A 19,186-nucleotide genomic window follows, 5' to 3' on the forward strand; every position below is an offset into this window, starting at 1 on the left:
CAGCGCCTTAGCATTTGTTGTACATATGATATGTGGGTGACAAAAACTGCTGTCGACGTAGATTCGGGAGGGATCGGAGAAAGGGAACAAGGACGGGGGGAATAAGTGCAGCTCATGCTCCAGCAGGCTATTTAAAGCTAATGGCTGCTCTCCAGATTCAGGGGAAAGAACCATTGATTGTAATTTTCATATGACTTCAGCTAGAAAGCCTATAGTTTTTTTTTTCTTCTTCTTCTCTTTTTTCAAATTTAATTCTGTTGCAAAACAGTAATTGAAGCGTGTCGCTTTCATCTCCACTTATCTCCTCTGCTGCTCTCCCTTTGGAGTGCTGCTTCTCCTCCCCACATTGGTGCTTTGTGACGCTGTTGGTTTCTCTGTGATGTATTGTCTGGGATTCTGGTGCGTTATTGTAACTTGGTGTTGATGTACATGGCAATTAAATTCTAACTCCAAAGAAGCAGAGCCCACTCCCACTCGCTCTTTTTCGTGTTGTTTTTTTTTTTTTTACTCCTCTTGTGTCCGCCAGACGCCGGTGCGGCAGCTCCGTTCCTGAACCCCTTTCAATCAATGTCTAATTTTTCCCAGTTCTGTCTCTTTTGATGAATCCTTCCGCTGCCTCTATCTCCCTTTATTTCTTTCTCAGTTTCTGTGGGTCTGTCTCCTTACCTTCATGTTAATGAGTAGAGCGAAGGCATAGCAGGCAGTTCCTGGTTGGGGAGTTAATTAAAGTGGCAAGTTACAGCCCACACAGTCAAAACAAAAGGAGGCTCCTGCTCTTTCCAGTGACATTGGGAGATATTAAACACCTCGAAACTTAAATGCTGTGAGGGGGCAGCTGCACCAGCATCACCTGCCTTTTCCTCTCCTGAAGCACTGAGGGGTTTATTGTTACGCTCTCCAGGCCTGTCACTGCAAACCAAACCAGTGAACCAGTAATTACTTACCAAGCGTCTTAAACTGCTGCATGAAAAGCGGAGATATGAAAGGGAATCCTGCGACCGGAAAACTGCACTGACACTGATAAGATAAGAAATCAAAGTAGAGAAATAGTGAAATCTGCCTCTCTCTCTCTTTTTTTTTTTCTTTTTTCTTCACCCCTACCATGCCACCTGAGGTGCACACAAGCACACGGAAACAGACGCTAAAAGATTTGTTCGAGCACGGGTAGCTCTGTGCAAGCGCACTCGAGCTCGAGGTACGGCGGGTCGGCCGAGCAGGACGGGAGCTGTTGCCATGGTTACCGTTCCTCGGCTCACTCTCGCAGCCCGGGAAAACTGTGTCATTATCCTGTACTCTGGACAGGAGGAGAGAGAAGGGATACAAAGAGAGAGGATGGGGAAAGGAAAGGGAGACAAAGATAAAAAGGCAGAGAGAAAAGGGGGGCAGCCATGCATCCCACTAAATCATCAAAATTTGCACCCATATGTGGTCCTGTATTCATTTTTTCCCTCCTATCTCTATTTCCATCTGTCAAGCGTGCCATGTTAACGTAAAAAGGTAAACAACTTCAGTGCTGACAAATAATGCTTGAAAATGTCAGGTAAAAACAGAGCAGTGTCAGGTGATAATGGGATCTGTTTTTTTGTTGTTGTTGTTGTTGTTGTTTTGCCTCTGAATACCGTTTGCAGCAGGCTATTGTGTTGGTGACAAAATCAATCTCTTAATCATCCTACTTATTTTCGATACTGTAGCAGACATATTCCGCCCTAATAACAACCCACACAAGTTAAATAAAAACACGCTTCACTGTAGCGATTGTTCAGTGGGATAACAATCTTCGTCTGAAGAGAAACAACCGCGAGTCGTTTTTTTTTTAACCTCACAAACACAAAGAGAAGAACTATCTGACCAAGATCTCTTGTGTTTGCCCGCGCTGTACGAACGCAGGCGCGTGTTAGGTTATTTTGCTGTTTGTGCAACACATCGTCTACTTCAGAGGAGTTACTGTACATTGTGAACTAATTACCTGGCAGTGTAAATAGAGGCGCCCTGCTGATATGGGCTGTTCGCCACATGATTTCCCTTGGTACAGCAGAGCCTGTTTGCTCCGCCTTGCTGTGCTCCGTGTGCAGGCATGCATGTGACCTGTACACGCAGGTATATGTGCGCATTGATGGAGAGTGTTCTTTGTAACCCGCGAGGTGGGGTTTATTGAGCCGCGGGCTAAAAGAGTGTGTCTGTGATGGAGGGGGTTTGGGGGAAGGGGGGGCAGAGGGGCAGCAGAGTAGCCCCTCCAAATGAAAAGCTGCCCTCTACTTCTCTGTCCACCACACGTAGCTCCCCTGAGAGACCTGTTCATATTACCGTGGCTGTCCGCTGGTCAGAGAAACACAAACAGCACAAAACAAAAGCCTCCTTCTGTAGCGGCGAGAGAAAGGAACTTGTGTTGCCCTCATTTATCCTTCTCTCCTCTGATGGGGTCCGTTGGCCAGCAATATGAGGGGAAGGGAAAGGGGGAATAAGTGTTTGACTCACAACTGAAAACAGATGAGATGGAAGGAAAGTCAGTTTGACACGTTTCCAATTACTTCTGCCTACTTCATCTCAAGTCAGGTTAAAGCGAGGTGTCACAATTTAACAACAGTCATAGCAGCTGGAAAGTAGTGTAAGCATTTTGTCCACTTGATGTGGGAATTTCTCCCATATTAAAAGTTTCTGATATATATATATTTATAAAGCTGGAGCAAACTCAGAATATTTTTCTAAAGAGCTATAACATTAGAGGGTATAGGAGATATTCAAACAGCCTTACCAGTGTGTGAATCCTTATTATTTATATTAGCAGCAGATACGCCACTGTGTATCTGCTGGGCTCTGCTATTTTTTTTAAGAAACGATTACATCGTTGGCATTTTAGACTTGCTTCACAGTCTTATTTTAATCACTAGGATAATTATCACATTTAGCATTTCAAAACCCTGATCTCTATCTGTATGTTCTACAGTGAAGGTCAGCAACTTTAACGATCCAAAGAACCGTTTTTGCCCTTGCTGTTGCTAAATAACTTCCTTGATCACTGTAAAAAAATATATATAATTCATCCAGTGTTATAAATAAACTGGAATAAATGAAAACAAAGTAAATTCATACTTGTTGAAAATGGGAAGAAATGCATTTTCATGAGTAAAGCAGCTGAGTCCTTGAATGGCGGTAACAAATAGGTAGCAAACAGAAAATAGAAAATTAAAGCATATGCTGTGATGACTGAACTAAAATAGTATTCCTTGTTCTACAAGTGCCATTCAACAGCATGAGTAGATATTATATGAAAACAGATAAAATGACTGTCTTTAATCTGCCTTTATATTTGAAACCAGCAACTTCTGTATTATTCTTTTATTAAAGTCAAGCTCCATCATGGAGGGTCTACAGAGATGCCTCATCACTTCACTTGACTATGAGATTCCTAAAACACTGTCATCATTTTCAAATCCTGCATGTGCTAAGACTGACAAAGATCAAGAGCTCAAAACGATAAAATTACCAACTGTTATTTGCAAAAATCCTGGCTCTTTCTCTCACTCTGAATGAACCACAGCCATGTCTCAAAAACAGCCTCATTTTAAATAGGTTCTTGTATCTCTGTGGTTCCCCTGACTTGATTTTTAAAATTTCCAGTAACAGACTCCAAATCAAAGAAAGTAGCTCACTATATGTACTCAAACATTTTTCCTCACTCAGTGTTGGATCTTTTATCTTTTTATCCAGATCTGAAAAAGTATAAAACCAGATTCTAGACTTTTTCTGACCTCTATGGACTCTTTGGGGAAACTTTCAAGTGGGATAATCTGAAAATGATGAATAAGAATGATGAACTTCTGAAAATGAAACTATCTTCACTCACACACAGCAGCAGCAGCAGCAGCTCTGTTTATAATGTGTCACAGAACGCAACATTGGTGATTTTTAAAGAAAATTGTAAAATTGACATCTTTGATGACAAATATAGCCTGAATTATGTTTTAATCTACTCAAGATGCAATACAGCAACACTGAAAACCACTAAGTGTTTTCAGTGGAGCACAGAACCAAGTCACATCTAATTGGGTAAGAAACTGTGAGTGGCCTACACTCAGGGAAAAAAAAAAAACATGGCTGTTTCATCCAGAGTGGAGCCTGGTGTTATTGCAACCACTCTACGCCTTGTGAACATGTGGATACTGACTGCTGTATCCAAGTGCAAATATGTGAGTCTTTCAATAATTTAAACTCAAATCCGCTAAAGTGGCAGTGTCGAACTCATTTTCATTTCGGTCCACATTAAGGTCATGGATGTCCTCAAAGAGTCGGTTGTGGCAGAATGCATGCATAAAACTACCAATTAACAAACTTAAAATGTTATAGCTTCCTCTGCATTGGTTTTGTACGTAAATATTTAACATATTTTCCAGTTGATGTAAGAGAACGGTTGTGACTAGACAGTCGAGTCTCTAGCTCGACTCAGCAGTCGAGCTAGAGAACCACAGTCCTATTCCTGTGGTTCTCTAGCTCAGAGGGCCACAGAAATAGAAATGATTTATGGTGGGCTGGATTTGACCTGCAGGCCTTGAGTTTAACATGTGCTCTAAAATGTCTATCAGGAACAAACTGATTTACAAAATGCATGGACAGGAAAAGTTATGCTGGCCAATACCTATAGTTTCCTTTTATGCTGTCTACTCTGAAAAGTCAAAATATACCCTGGTTAAAGTAAATGTGCTAGAATACTACAAAAAAATATTTTGACCCTGAGAATGTCATCAGGACAAAATGTCCCGTCCAGTCAATTAAGCTGTCAGTCATTCCTCAGCTAAATATGCCAGAGACAGTAAGAAAAATGGTCCAGTCAGGTTCCATAATCATGTGAAAATGTCCTGCTGACTTTCACACAACAATACAATATGCAGTTAATGAATAAACACATGCTTCCAACCACTTTTAGAGAGAATAAAGAGAATAGAAGTCTTCCTTTTATTCTCTGTCATTTTTCAAATCCCATTATAAATCTTATCTAAAAGTTTTTGGTGTATTTGTGCATTTCAGTTCAGAGACAGATTTTCATTGCTTTGTTATTTTTGTGTGTGTGTGTGTGTGTGCGTGTGTGTGTGTGTGTGTGTGCGTGTGTGTGTGTGTGTGTGTGTGTGTGTGTGTGTGTGTGTGTGTGTGTGTGTGTGTGTGTGTGTGTGTGTGTGTGTGTGTGCAATATTGGTTATTATGAGTTTATTTTTTGTTCAGTTTTCAGAGTAAACTGTCTCTGGCTCGAGTCTGCAAACAGCTAAAGCATCAAGACATTGATTGCACAGAAAGGCATAATTATTAAACTCACCTTCAGTCCTGTGAATAACTCTGTAACGTTCTCCTCACAAGCCAGATCAAATCACTGGTGGTGCTTCTGTAAATTGCCACTCTTGCCATTCTCATTTGTAAGCCTCAAACCACGCCTGCTGTGGATTTGGAAATATCGGGTGTGGAAGAGTGAAAGTGCAATCACAACTAATCAGAGCTTCTCTTGTTTCCTGCCCACAGCACCCAACACTGCACCCTATGGGAGCACAGGAAGCGCCCATGTCCCGCTGGCCTGTCGATACCTGGTCCTGGCTCTCTCCTCCTTCATCAGTGTGTACTAGCAGAGGCCGGCGCAGACACAGTGACTGTCCAGAGCATTTATGAGTCCTTTTTTTGACATTGCTGATGGCTGAAATCCAATCTGGTACTGTTTGTTAGAAAGCTGAGGTGGGGAAATAATCAGCTTCTGTTTTTTTTTTTTTGTTGTTTTTTTTTGTGGGGGACATATCTTTTATTTTATTTTATTTTTTGCTTTTTGGTGAAAGTTCTGTCATGTAAATGCTATGATGTTATTTTTTTATTATTATTCTAATTTTCTCATATTTTATTTTCTGATTGACTGACCACGTTGTGAATTAGTGCTCACGCCCAGCTCCAGTCTTATCAACAGCCTCTCAAACGAGTTACTTTCACGCTTTTCTTTTTCTCTCCTTTGAGGCGATGGCGCAAACTTTTCCATTCATTTTTTTTTTTTGTACATGGTTCAAAAGAAGCAATTGTGCCAAGTCTCTGAAAACACAGATTACCATACCAATGTTGTATTGAATGTATTATGGGCTGTTGAACAAAGGAAAGACATTTAGATTCCTAACAATAACATTTTTGATTATAGAGTGAGCTTAAAAAATACAGGATAAAAAAAGAGGGGAAAAAAACAAAGAACAAAAAAGGCAGGGTTTTTCTTTTCTTCTTTTTTTTTTCTTTTTTTTTTCCCGGCACCCCTGTTGCCATGATTACTCAGTAGGTGGATAAACAGTGTTGAAGGTGTGCTTTGTTGTATTTTGGAAATGGGTCCGTCATTTACCATGCCTGCCTAGCAGCTTTGATCAGGCAGCAGTCAAAGTAGCAACATATCCTGTATCGTATCTTTATATTTTAATATAGTGTAGGCTTTTGTTTGAACGTGGGACCAGCTTCGCTCATCCAGCCAGGAGCATTAACACGAACCATGACTTTGTACAGTATGAATGGAGGAACATCGCTGCGCTTTTGTTTACATTTTTCTCAACAGACAGTACTACAGCCTATTCGTCATGCTTGTTCTGATTGCTTCAGCAGTTTTGCTTCAGTTAGGAGGAAAGCGCGGAGCCCGAGTTAAACTGTTTAAAAAAAATTGCAGTTCTTTAAAAGAAGTATCTTTCTGCAGGCGTCAGAGCAGAGACATTTGTTCCTTAACTTGGTTCTTTCTAGCTGAACTCACACAGCAGCAAGATGCCGTTTTTTGGCTGCAGGTTTTAACCAAAAATATTTGGATAACCAAATCAACAAAAAAAAAAAAAAAAAACTCTGCAGCACAATTTCCCCCCCTCCTAACAAAAAGTAATCTGAGACTCTGAACACTTTTCCCCTCATGCCACAAGGGTGAACAGAGATGATCAGTCTCTATTAGAGTTTAAGTCCAATTAAATGATGGAGCAGATTTTCCATTTCCTTTTTAGGAAAGCTTGTAAGAGCAGCATCCTCATTTCTAAGTACAGTGCCTTGCAAGAGTATCAAAACCCACTTTTGCATTTTTACACTTGTTCATACAATAACCACAAACTTGAATGTATTTGTGCTGTTTCAACACATTAAAGCCAACACATGATAAACAAAGACAAAGTAGTGCAGAGCTATGATGTGGAAGTGAAATGATAAACTGATAAAACAGTTGCAACATTTTGGACCCCTACCAGCTTTCATCTACAGACAGAAATCTTTACACGTTCTTTCTTACAGAACTGTCCAGGTTCCCTGTCCCTGTTGAAAAATAGCCTCCTCACAGCAAGATGCTACCACAACCATCCTTTTTTATAGTGGACACAGTGTGGTAATTTTGCATGTAGGCCATTACGTTCACTTCGGTCTCACCTCATGTTTTTGCCTCCTTGTGGTCTCCATTAAATGGCAAACAGCAGAGGGTCATTAATTTGTCCTTTAAAACTTCAGTAACCTTGTTAGTCTTCAACAGAGGGCCAATTTGTAGCGTTCAAGACGTAGTTGCCAAGTCAAAAGATGTCCTACGTGGAGCTGCCGATCTTTGCAGCTCCTCCATTGTTGCCATGGGCTCTTGCCTGCTTGTCTCTTTTGCTCCTGGAACATTTCCATTGTGCTGTCTTTTTTACCATCCTCAGAAAAGATTTGAATTGTGCTTTGTTTTATAACCTAGCTCTGCTTTAAACTTACCCAGAACATTCTCCCTGATCTGTATGATGGGTTACTTTGTCTTCATGATGCTGTTTGTTCACTGATTATCTCTAACAAATGTCTGAGGCCTTTACGGAGCAGCAGGATTTTTACTGAAGTTAAAGGTGAACATTTGAAAGCATTTAGCTGCTTTGAAATGTATTCAGAGTGAAAGGGGCTGCATGCCACACTTCTGAGATTTGATATTTCACTTGTTATAAACCATGTATCATTTTACTTCTGCTTCATAATTATGCGCTACTTTGTGTTGGTTCCTCTCATGAAATCCCAATAGAACACATTTAAGTTTGTGGTTTTTAAGTGGAAAAAAAAGATAATTGAAAATGTACAATGGTTATGTCTATTTTTGAGAAGGCACTGTACTCTCAGCCCCATCACTAAAACAGAGATACTGAAATGCCTTAATATACCCATATACATACATTTACCTTTCCTCCTAAAGGACACTTCCAGAAGCTCTCACCGAGGTTCTTCTCCTTCCTGATGATAGAATATCCAGTAACCGTCACTCAACATGTCTTTGAGTATAAAGAATTATGCTGGGAATAATTACAGCCCTCACAAATATTATTATTATTATTTGTATTTTTTTTTTTTTATGAATCAGATTCTTCAGATAGAGATGCTGCATTTTTGGTTGAGGCTAACATGTTTGTGAGGTTGTTTGAATTTAAACTTTGTTGCATTTTACCCAACAACTGAGGGACTTACCCATCAGGTTCACAGAAGTATGTTCAGAGGTGACTGAAAATCTGTAGAACAATAGCCATCGCGGTTAAAAGACTTAAAGCACAAACACTGTCATTATTTACATGGTGGTATTTTGGTTGTTTTCTTTTTGTACGGAAATTATTTTCAGCTTGTTTTACCAACGATAAATTTACTGCACCATATGATTTTGTTTAAATGTTAAAGTATAATGGAAATGGTTCAGACGTATATTTATTCTCTTCCTTTATTAAAATGATGTATAAACACTACGTTTTGAAACATGTAAAACTGGATATGTGACATTTATTTGAATGAGACACAGTATGGCATAGTTTCTAATGTCGTCAGATTTCTTTAGATGCCATGGCTGCTGTTTTAGGTATGTTTAAAAAGAACAATGTTTGCAATGAAATTTACCTACTTTTTGAAACAGAGGGTGTGAACCAGTATATCAGTATTATAGAACAGAATCAATGTGTGTATATTTGGAGAAAATAGGTACCTTTTGATCTGTAGAGCCAGTGTGTAGTCCTAGTTTTCACACACTCGCGTGTTTGACGATGTGCAGAGAGTATGGTTGTGCTGCATGTTCAAAATTAACCCGTGTTTTTAAGAGGTGGCCATTTTACAGACCTTCACACTTTCTAATGAATGGAAGAAGTTTTTATTTTGTTCATTTGCAAAATCTTGTTTCATAACCCTGGTCTGAAAAATACATACCTCTACAGATCACCAGGCTGTGTTTGTATATGATTTTATTTTATTATTTTTTTTTTTTTTTCAATCAACTTGCTCTTGAGTTATAATGATAATGATTGTCGTGGCACATTGTGGTGACAGTCTGGAGTTATGCTGGTTGCTTGTTTGAGCACTTAAGACCATGCTAGTATTCCATATGAAATGTACTGGATGTTGATTATTATTTTTGGATATGGTATTAACAAGTCCCTTTTACCGAATCCGTATAATTTGCAATAAAAGTCTTCATGTTACAATGTAAACCCACATCTGAGTTAATGAGCAGTAAAAGGCAGTTCTCATAGGTGATGCCAAATAAATGACAGCGAGACAGCATCCCTGTTGCTAATTTGACCCCATGAGAACAGAATCAAAACACCTGCTTATGTTTTTTATGCTATTTTTTTTTTTTACTTTCAGCATGATCTAACTGATCAACAAACATAGACTGTCTGGTTTAGAAAAATGCAAATAAAGCCTGTGTTGATTACTTTAGCTATCCTAATGCCGGGTTCACAGTGCAACATTTTTTAATTGTCGGCCGATTTTCAAATCATGAGAAACTACAGGCATGACGATAAAAACCAATTTCACTCATCAACGTTCGGATGTCTGATAGGAAATCTCGCAAAACCTCTCGAGACCAAACGTGACCTTATAGGCAAACACGGCCGACGGGGAAGAAACAAATGTGGACTGCGATTAGCCGAGAACGACAGAAAAAGTCGTCTCCAACATCCACTAGACCTTCTTTTTTTGTCTTCCATTTAGAATCCCCTCCATATTTCAATCACCTCGCTTTCTGCTTGGCTACACGTCACATCCATCAGGCAGCATTCTCGTTTGTCCTCGGGGGAACATCACACACACACACGCACACACACACACACTGCAATATCGGGCCAAGACAATCCAACATGTTGAATATACTTAAGATCTTAAGAGCTATCCCAATAATCGGGACGTTCTTAAGATTGTCAGAAGGGGAAAATTGGAAAAAGTCGACATCAAAATCTTGTTTTGTGAACTAGGCATAACACAATAACAACTGGCTGAAAGTTATCTCACTCACAAGGAGAAATTGCTTGCAAGAATGAATCCATTTGGACTTTGCTAGAAGTCACAAAATCATGCACTGGTTATTTGTCACAGCAACTGAGAAACACAGAAAGGAGTTCAGATCAGGAACTCGGTGAAGGAGGTGCTAGCTGGACTTTGGCCGAGTGCATCAAATGTGATATTTTGGTGAGCTACATGCAGGAAGCAAAATTAAGAAATTTAAATCGTATTGAAATTGTTTTCTTGACAACTCACTGGGGATGAAGTAACTCAAAAGAATTGCTTTGACAAAAAAAGCTGGGCTACCTGTAGCTGAAACGCTAAAGTTTTCTTCACCTTTACAGTGCTTTGCAAAAGTATTCTCACTCATATTTTGTCATAATAAAACCTCAAACTTTATTGAGACTTCGTGTGATGGGCCACCAGAAAGTAGTGAGAAACTGAAGTAAAAACAAACCTACAACTTTATCCGTGACCTGTCTGCTGGGTTCCTTGATGCTGTTGCTCACTAATGTTGTCTAACAAACCTGTGAGACCTTTCAGAACAGCTGGATTTGCACAGCAACCATTTTGCACCCAGACAGACTCTTATTTACTAAGAAGTGACCTCATCAGGTTGAACTGGATTTTATTTAGCCGTTTCCAAAGCAAAAGAGTCTAGATCCAAATGTAACCCTCAGATTTTCATAAAAAAATTTTTTACATAATAACGTTTCCTCTACTTCATAAATATGCTCTACTTTGTGTTTGTCTATCATAAAACTATCCCAATTATTAAAAAAATTTTAAATTTAGTGTAAATTTTGTATAATTTGACAATTCAGCTCCAATATTTGATTGTTTTTAAAACATCTTTTGAACTTCTTAGTCTGCATTATAAATCTTAATATAATCATGTCTGATACTATTGCTAGAATTAAAACATTTTCATGAGGTAAAATAAGTAAAACATTTGATGATGTTTCAACTGAAAGCAACAAGTGAAACCTGCAGGGTCAGAAGTCCCACACCGAGCCGAGATGACAGCATCTCTGGTTTTAAGATATTAATGATTTACTTGTTTTCTTGTAGTTTCATGATACCACCAAGAAAAAACAATGGTAAAAATCTAAATTGTAAGTTGAGTACATTTAGTTGGTAGAAATATTTTGGGGTAGATTTATACTTATCAAAGCCTTTTATTTTAAAGATATTTCCAGGGTTACCAACAATAGTGCCAATTATTTGCTAATGTAGATTTATTTTTTCTTCAAATGTTGTGAAAGTGCTCAAGCTGAAGGCTGACTTTTCTTTCCAAATTGTTACTGCAATTAAAAGTTAATTTATTTTAAGGAATTTTTATTTTTATTTTTATTTTTTTGACACATTTTTACCTTTGAATATGTATTCACTTAGTTCCTGAGTCGCATTGTCTTCAATAAAAGTTCCACATTATGGCAACGAGTAACATTTCACTACCACCATGTAATTATCTTCCTTATGTTTTTTTTTTTTTCTTCTTGAGATTAGTTTGCAAGATCACATATCTAAAAGGAAAATCCTCTTGCTTTTAGAGAAAAGGAATCTTATTCCGATAGAGCAGATAAGATTGGGTGTTTTCTTTTTTGCCATGGGTTTTTTTGTCTTTAAGTCAAAAACGTACAGTAGAACTGAAAAGCTTTGATATACTGAAAGTTGTTGTTTTGAAAAATGGGGCAAAAGCTTTCACTAGTACTTTTGACATCTCCTCAGTCATAAATTCAGCAAAAATATCCAGGTGGCCTATATAGCCTATAAAAGGCATGAACCACATACTTATCTTTAAAAAAAAAAAAAAAAAAAAAGAAGGAACATATTCATTTCTTCTCTACCAACGGTGTTGCATCAGATGACTTATTATGTCCAAACCATAAGCAGCCGTAATCGAAAACAGGGACTAGTATAGATCAAGTCTACAAAAAGCCCATATTTTAACTAATACGAGGATAACCCTGTTCTTTTCCTCGCATTAATTTAATCAATATTTATTATTCAAAACAACCTTCCCAGCAATTAGCTCCTGGCTCAAAGTGCTGTAAGCTGAGGGACATATCAGTGTGTTGCAGTTGGCGCCTGAAGATATCAAGTCATCTAAATTGTGCAGGATCATGCATATCTGATTCCCTCTTCCCTCTGGCCTTGCATACTGCATGCACATTCTAGAGCTCAGATGGCCATATGCCACGGCACATACAGAAGGATCAAGCACCGTTTACTCAGCATCATCTTTACTGGCTCAAGAGCATCATTCAGCGTGTGGGATCTCTACAAAGATAAGCCACTGCTTACTCCGTCCATCCCACAGTGCACCTGGGTTGGATCAGACCAAAAGAAAAAAAAAAAAAAAAAAGAGTGCACAGCTTTCAAGTGTCCTATGACCTGAATCGTCTCTTGACTTAAACATCCTGGATGTGGCATGCCTCAGAGAGAGGAAAAAAAGGACGTGTGATGTGCAGGCTGAAAAGAGGCCGTGCCACCCACCTGCAGAGACTGCTGCCTCACCTCATGCTCCCAGCTGACAGCCGTTTAAAAATAAAATCCTTCTACTTTCCATAGAAGATTTTTAAATATTCATGTTAATGTATATTATTAATATTATTATTATTGTTGTAACTATAATGGCCTCATAATGATTTTTTTTAATCACTTCTGCTTTCAAAGTTTTTTTTCTCCTCCTCACTCCAATGTCTTTGAGTTACACTGTTTAGCTTGAATGCATTTCTGAATAGTGGCTGTTTAATATCAGCTCAACAGGTATTGTACTGAATGTGCCTTTAAAGTATTTTATCAATTAGTGTAATCCCATAACCCAATCTTTCTTAGTTTCCTTGCTGCCATGTATTATTCTAAATCTTAAAGCTGCAACAAAAACTTTCAATGGCTGACAGAATTTTCTGACTCTTCGGCTTTTTTCCCAGTAAACATTTTCTAATGCAGTTATTAGCATAATATTCATGCCAGATGTCAAAACAAATCCAACTAATTGATATATAATAGATATCAAAATAAAAGAAGTGGAATGATACAAAGAATCAGTTTTGAAGATGTGTTCCAAAAATATTTAATAGATAATAAACAGATTCAATATGTATCTTGTATGAAGAAACTCAACGGAAGGCTTCCATGGTTGTGTATTTAGCATCACTGTCCTGTGTATTAATTTTGTGTTAAGCAGCCTGGAAAAATACAAAAAAAGAAAAAAAAGAAAAATCCTATCACCAACAACCCTGTACATTTCTTCAAATTGTTTCTTCTCCAGTGGAGTCTTGTGTTGTAAACTTTCATCGTGGTTGACTTCATTTTCTGAGAAACAACTCAACCTGCTTGAGTTGTTTCGCAACCTAAATATACTCCAGATTTTTCTAAAACTTTCTCCGAGTTGTTCTTGGCTCTTTGACGGCTCCTCTGATTATTTTCCAATTCTTCTGTCGTTAATCTTGTGTGAAGCATCTGGTTGTTACTGGTTCACGGTTGGATGGTTTGGATCTTTTGGATCATCCAGAAGTTTGCAAATGTCTGGAGAGTTTTGATCTTGCCTACGTGAGACCCTTATTAAAAATTTTGATTGAATCATTAGTTAGAACTGAGCCAGTTTTATAGTTATTTTCATTACCATGACGCGACTTCTCAGCATGAACTCATACAAATCCCTGATATTTTATTCTCCGATAGTCCCTCTGGTAAATCTCTGGCATTGTTTTCATCAAATGTAACTTATATCTGTCCTGCCATTTTTCCCACAAATAAGGCAAAAGCAAGAAAATGTCTTTATAATCCAAGTAATTTTGATCGAGCCGCAGTTTTAAGAATCAGGCTTCCACTCAAATCAAAGTTCAAACAAAACAACTGCTTGTTGTCGTATGTCAACATTGTTGTTTGTAAAATAAAATTTGCACAGTATTGTTGACATACTGCCTCCTACAGAACACCAAGTAGTTTGGATTAACCCATGTGGGACAAACATTGTCCACTCTGACAGTTTTCTGTTTTAACGAATAAAAGACGAGTTTTGTGAATCTGCCATCAATGCCTTTTTTGTTTGCAGCTCCTCTGAATTAGTCTCCCTTGCACCACTACCCCTGCATCTCAAAGTGCTGGCCGAAGAAGTGATTAGCATTGTGTCGGGGTTTTGTGGCTCATCACAAACAGCGTTCTGTGGTCAGCGCAAACAGGAGACGGGAGGCGGCTGTGAGAAATGGGGATTCCTCCTGACCTTGTGGTTAATGAAGCTCTTCCTGTGCCTCTGTCAGTTTTAAGTTGGAGATTGTGTCGTGCTGCACGCCAGGGCTCCTGCAGTCACCAGACCTCTTCCCTGAGCAGCATACTGAGTTGTCAGTATCAAAAAAAAAATCCTCTCTGTTTTCAAGAACATGCAGTTTGGTAGACACGTTTGTTGCACAGCAGGCAGAATCTATCCCTCCTGTCAACCCTGTGCAGAATGAGGAAGAAAAAAAAACACTCCATATAACCAGTTTTTCTAAGAAAGTCTGATTCACTTCTAAATAGAAATATATATTTTTTGAAGCAAGACTTTTTCATTTCTCTCTTACAATGTGTGCACAGGAAGTGAGTAATTTACTGGTGTGATCCGCTGATTTCTTTTCAATCTGTCTGAAAACACAGCAGCTCCAAATGTGAGAGGGTCTGAAAAGAAAAAAAAATAGAAAGAAAAAGGTTGCATGAAGTATTTGTCAACCTGTCCCTGGTTACTTCCAGTGAACTGGAAAATAAGTTGCCAGCCAATGATGCAGAGCCCGAGATAATGCCTGGGTTTTAAAGCGAGCTATCTGAAGCAGGACCCTTCATCAGGCTGATGACTGAATCACAAATTGTGTTTGTTTTTTTGTTTTTTTTAAACGGAGCCTGAGGCAACTTTTTAACAAGGATTGAAAAGGATTGGCACAGAGAAAAGTCATTATTTGACTGACAGCAAATGTAATCCTATTTTATTTGTTTTTCACCCTTCCAATGGCAGATTACACGTAGTTTGGCGCTCTCTGACTGACACAGGAAATTAGTTCTTTGTAGCTTGGGCTGTATTGTGTTTCTCCTCGGCGACGAGTCCAATGTCTGAGATGCGGCATTTCCTCTCTTCATTACTATAGATGAAATGTATTTACCATCATTTATGGTTCTTTTTGCACAAAGTGGGAATGGGATTTTCAAACACTGTTTGGACTTTCATCTTTTCTGACTGTGTTATATTTATATCTTATTGCTGAAAAAAAACATGTGGTGGGGATTTAAAATGTTTACTTGTGTTGGAGAGTCCTTCGGCCACCAGGGGCATAGTTGTACATTCATAGGCTCTAGGTCAGAGGATTGATATGTAAGCTTTTCAAGTGGTATTGATATATCTCTATATAAAATATATATATAAAAAATTATAATAATATATACTGATATTTGTCCAGAAATGAGAACAATTCATGTACTTTAATTACTTTAAAGCTTACATTGTGAATAGCACGTATGCAAGTCCATTTTCATGATGTTTGATGTGATTTTGTAGCAGTGGTTTGATACTAATAAATGGCAATTAATGATGGAATTGTAGATTGTGTTTGTATTGAAATGTTTGGTCCTGAACAACTTCAACTGCATGAATTGTAATAATTTACACAATCTAAAAATATTCCACCCAGATTTTCTTTCAGTGGCTCCTGACCGATGCGCAAAACCAAACTTTAGGTTTCATTCTGGCACAGTTTCATAATAAGATTCGAACTATTGGAAAACATATTTAAGATTTTTCTTAAATCTGCAAATACATACATATATATATATATATTTCATGCATACAATACTTTAACATCATTCTAGTTTTTTTCATACAGCACACAGGAAAGTTTGAAATATTAGCTGTCTGACTAAGAGTTTGAAACCCAAAGAAACTTCCTACAACATTAGACAAACGTGGAGGCCAACAATTTTTAGTATTCAAAATTGATTCAACACATGGAACCTGATTTTCAATTCAGGCTTTCTGAAGGTTTATCAAATATCGTCCTTGTACTTTAGCTGCTTTCCAATCTTTTTTTTCTTTTTGTCTCGCATCTGAGGATTTTCTGAATGTTTTGTAACGTTTAACTGTGGCATGCACAGCATCCATTGTTGTGTCAATTGCAAATACAAAACGGAGTAAATTCTAAAATCCCGCAATGGAGTTTACTTTAAAAAGATTTTAAAATATCATAAAAAAAGATAAGAATTATTACTGGATGATCCACATTACCAAACCAATAGTTCTGACAGAAACCAAGCAGCCGCTGGAGATTGTGAAGTTACACCACATGAGAATTTAAAAAGTGTTTTAGGTTAGAAAACGCGACAAAATTTACTATTTTACATGTTAAATGATTATCAAAAACACAAAAGCTAACACAGCTAATACACATGAAATTGTTTTAGTAAATATAAAGTGTTTCCGAAATTCTATAACTTGCAAAAGTATTCATACTTGAATGTTTTCACATTTTGTCATGTTACAAAACAATATAGCAATCAATTTGATTGGGGTTTTCTTATGAGTAAGTAACACAAAGGAGCACATAAGTATGAAGAATGGAGAAAGGAGAGTGAAATAAGGTTTAAGCTTTTCACAAATACAAATCTGAAAAGTGAACCATGTATTTGAATTCAAATCTTATTACCCAGAAAATTAATTAAATACAATAAAATAAAGTAACACAGGACATCAGCAGGATGTCCACATTGAAATACGATCCCTGCTGTGAAGGAGCTTTTCACAGGCACAGTTAGTAAAGCTGGTCAGAGTTAAGATGGATGGTGCTAAATACATTGCAGCCCTGTGGATTTAGATGCTGCAAAAGACTTCAGACACATAAACACTGTCAGAGTTTCAATAAATAAACTTAAACAAACCAAATCGCATGTTTTAAAATGACCTTGTGAACATCTGGGTTTAAATCCATTTGAGAGTATGTGGTAAAACCGTAGAACCAGTGTTCACAGATTCTCTCCATCCAATCTGATTGAGCCTGAGCTATTATGCAAAGAACAACAAAAACCTCCATCTCTGGATGTCCAAAGTTTGTACAGACACATCAAAAAAAAAAAAAAATTAAAGCTGCAATTGCACTGACAGGCGGCTTTACTAAAGTATTGAGTAAGTTTTCTTTGTGAAAAGAAAATTGAAAATCAAATATAATTTTCCTTCCACTTTGCTATTCTGTATAACTTTGTGATGGCCTATCACATAAAACTGCTTTAAGTGGAAGTCACGTCATTGTGTTTGTCATTTGACAAAACATAAAAGTCCAGGGGTAAGAAGGCTTTTTAAGGCACTGTGACAATTAACATACAACTAATACGTTTTCTCTATCTTTCAAATGACAAACTTTTCACCTGCTATTGATATTATTTTTCTCTCCTCCACCATCAACACATTACAGCAAGCACCCAAAGATGAAAAGAAAACTTTGTAAGACATCCAGAAAGCCAAAAGATCTACGGATCACTACAAATTTAAAAGATTAACAGCAACTTTTGCTGATACAAAGTCGGCAATTGTTGAAAATATGCGAGTGAAATTGTCATCTTTTTTTTCCTACCAATTAAATAGAAAAAATATCTTTTGACCATTTTAGAAGATTGATTTTATGTTTTAATTCCATTACATGAAGAGAAGAATATCCTCTTTGAAATTTCCTACCTAAACAAATTCCCATCAGCCTCGAATCCTAATCAGTCTGTTGGGTGAATGGTTCATTCATTTCATCTTTAAGACTGATCAAGTGCTGTAAACTTCAAAGCTTCAGCAGTGCTCTCAAATCATGTCCTGACAAGCAGCGGTCCTTGGCTCCTCTAAGCTGCTGCTCACTACTCTGAGCTTATGAATAATTGATGCTTGAAAAGCCAAAAAGTTGCCTAAAAGAACATAGAAAAGCATTTTTAAAAGGAGCGTTGCTCAGTTTGTAATGCAATTAGGAAATTTAAGTTAACAGTAACTGGAGGTCAAATTAAGGTCTAAAGGAGGAAAACATTCAAAGAGGGCTCGTAGGAGGACAGATCTACACCCCCTTCAAATACAAAGATTTAGCTGGAGAACAGAAACTGGTTCTCTGAGTTGCTCTGTAGCTACACTAGAAAGATAAAACTTTCTTGCATGCTCGACAAGAAAAGTAGGCTCAGATGTTTTAAAATGTGTCTAAAATAAGCTGAATGCACTAAGTACGCAGTAGTTTGTGTTGTAAAATGTGCATGAAATCACATGTAGCATCTATCCAGAAGTCTGTTGTGATGCTTTTCAATAATTTGTCAAGATGGGGCATGTTGAACATACTTTAGCAAGCTTATTCATATGTTTACAATATTTTCTGCAGCAACTTTGTGGTTGTTGGTTTCAGTTTCTTCCATGTTAGCTTTGTTTTGCAACGTATGGCAAACATGGATTAATTGCCCTGAATCAATTTCAGACTGCAACTAAGATACATGTCTGTATGAACATTCAGACTTCAAAGCATTCTTCAAATCTCTTTAATGTTTTTACCCAGCAATCCGCAGGCGGTTGTGGTCCTGAACCTCTCCCAGTACTGGAGGTCAACTGTGCTCTACTGAAGCATCTTAAATTTGCATCCAACTTCTCAAGTAATGATCACTGTAAGGGTTGAGCTTTAAGGCCCTCTTGCGTCTCTAGTTTTACTTTGATCCAAATCGGTTGATGAGTTTGTTAACTTCTAACAGTTTTCAGGTGGTTTGGTTTCTTTTCACACATAGAAATCTCCAAGGAACTAGAACCATCACTGAAATGTAATACAGGAAGCAGATGCTTTGCTCTGAGCCAATAGGAAACACAGGTCAACCATCATAGCATTAGTGAGTGTGATTTTAGGCAAAATGATCTGAGCAGTATATCGAAATATTTAGAAAAAAATCACTCAAAAGTTGCACTGGTGCTAAATGATAA

At 37.8% G+C, this 19,186-nt stretch overlaps 1 protein-coding gene across 1 annotated transcript in view; it reads left to right on the top strand.

The window, feature by feature from the left end:
- The window catches only part of negr1 (neuronal growth regulator 1), a 166,423-nt gene extending 156,980 nt beyond the window's left edge, over positions 1-9,443 (top strand). Inside the window, exon 7 of the mRNA XM_015008974.2 lies at positions 5,506-9,443. Coding sequence (XP_014864460.1) covers positions 5,506-5,606 — 101 coding nt within the window. The 3' untranslated portion in view covers positions 5,607-9,443. The remainder of the gene's footprint in view (positions 1-5,505) is intronic.
- Positions 9,444-19,186: the final 9,743 nt, after the last annotated feature.

The sequence above is a fragment of the Poecilia mexicana genome, unplaced genomic scaffold, assembly GCF_051168715.1.
Source record: "Poecilia mexicana isolate PSO_F unplaced genomic scaffold, ASM5116871v1 scaffold_4, whole genome shotgun sequence".
NCBI classification, from domain to species: Eukaryota; Metazoa; Chordata; class Actinopteri; order Cyprinodontiformes; family Poeciliidae; genus Poecilia; species Poecilia mexicana.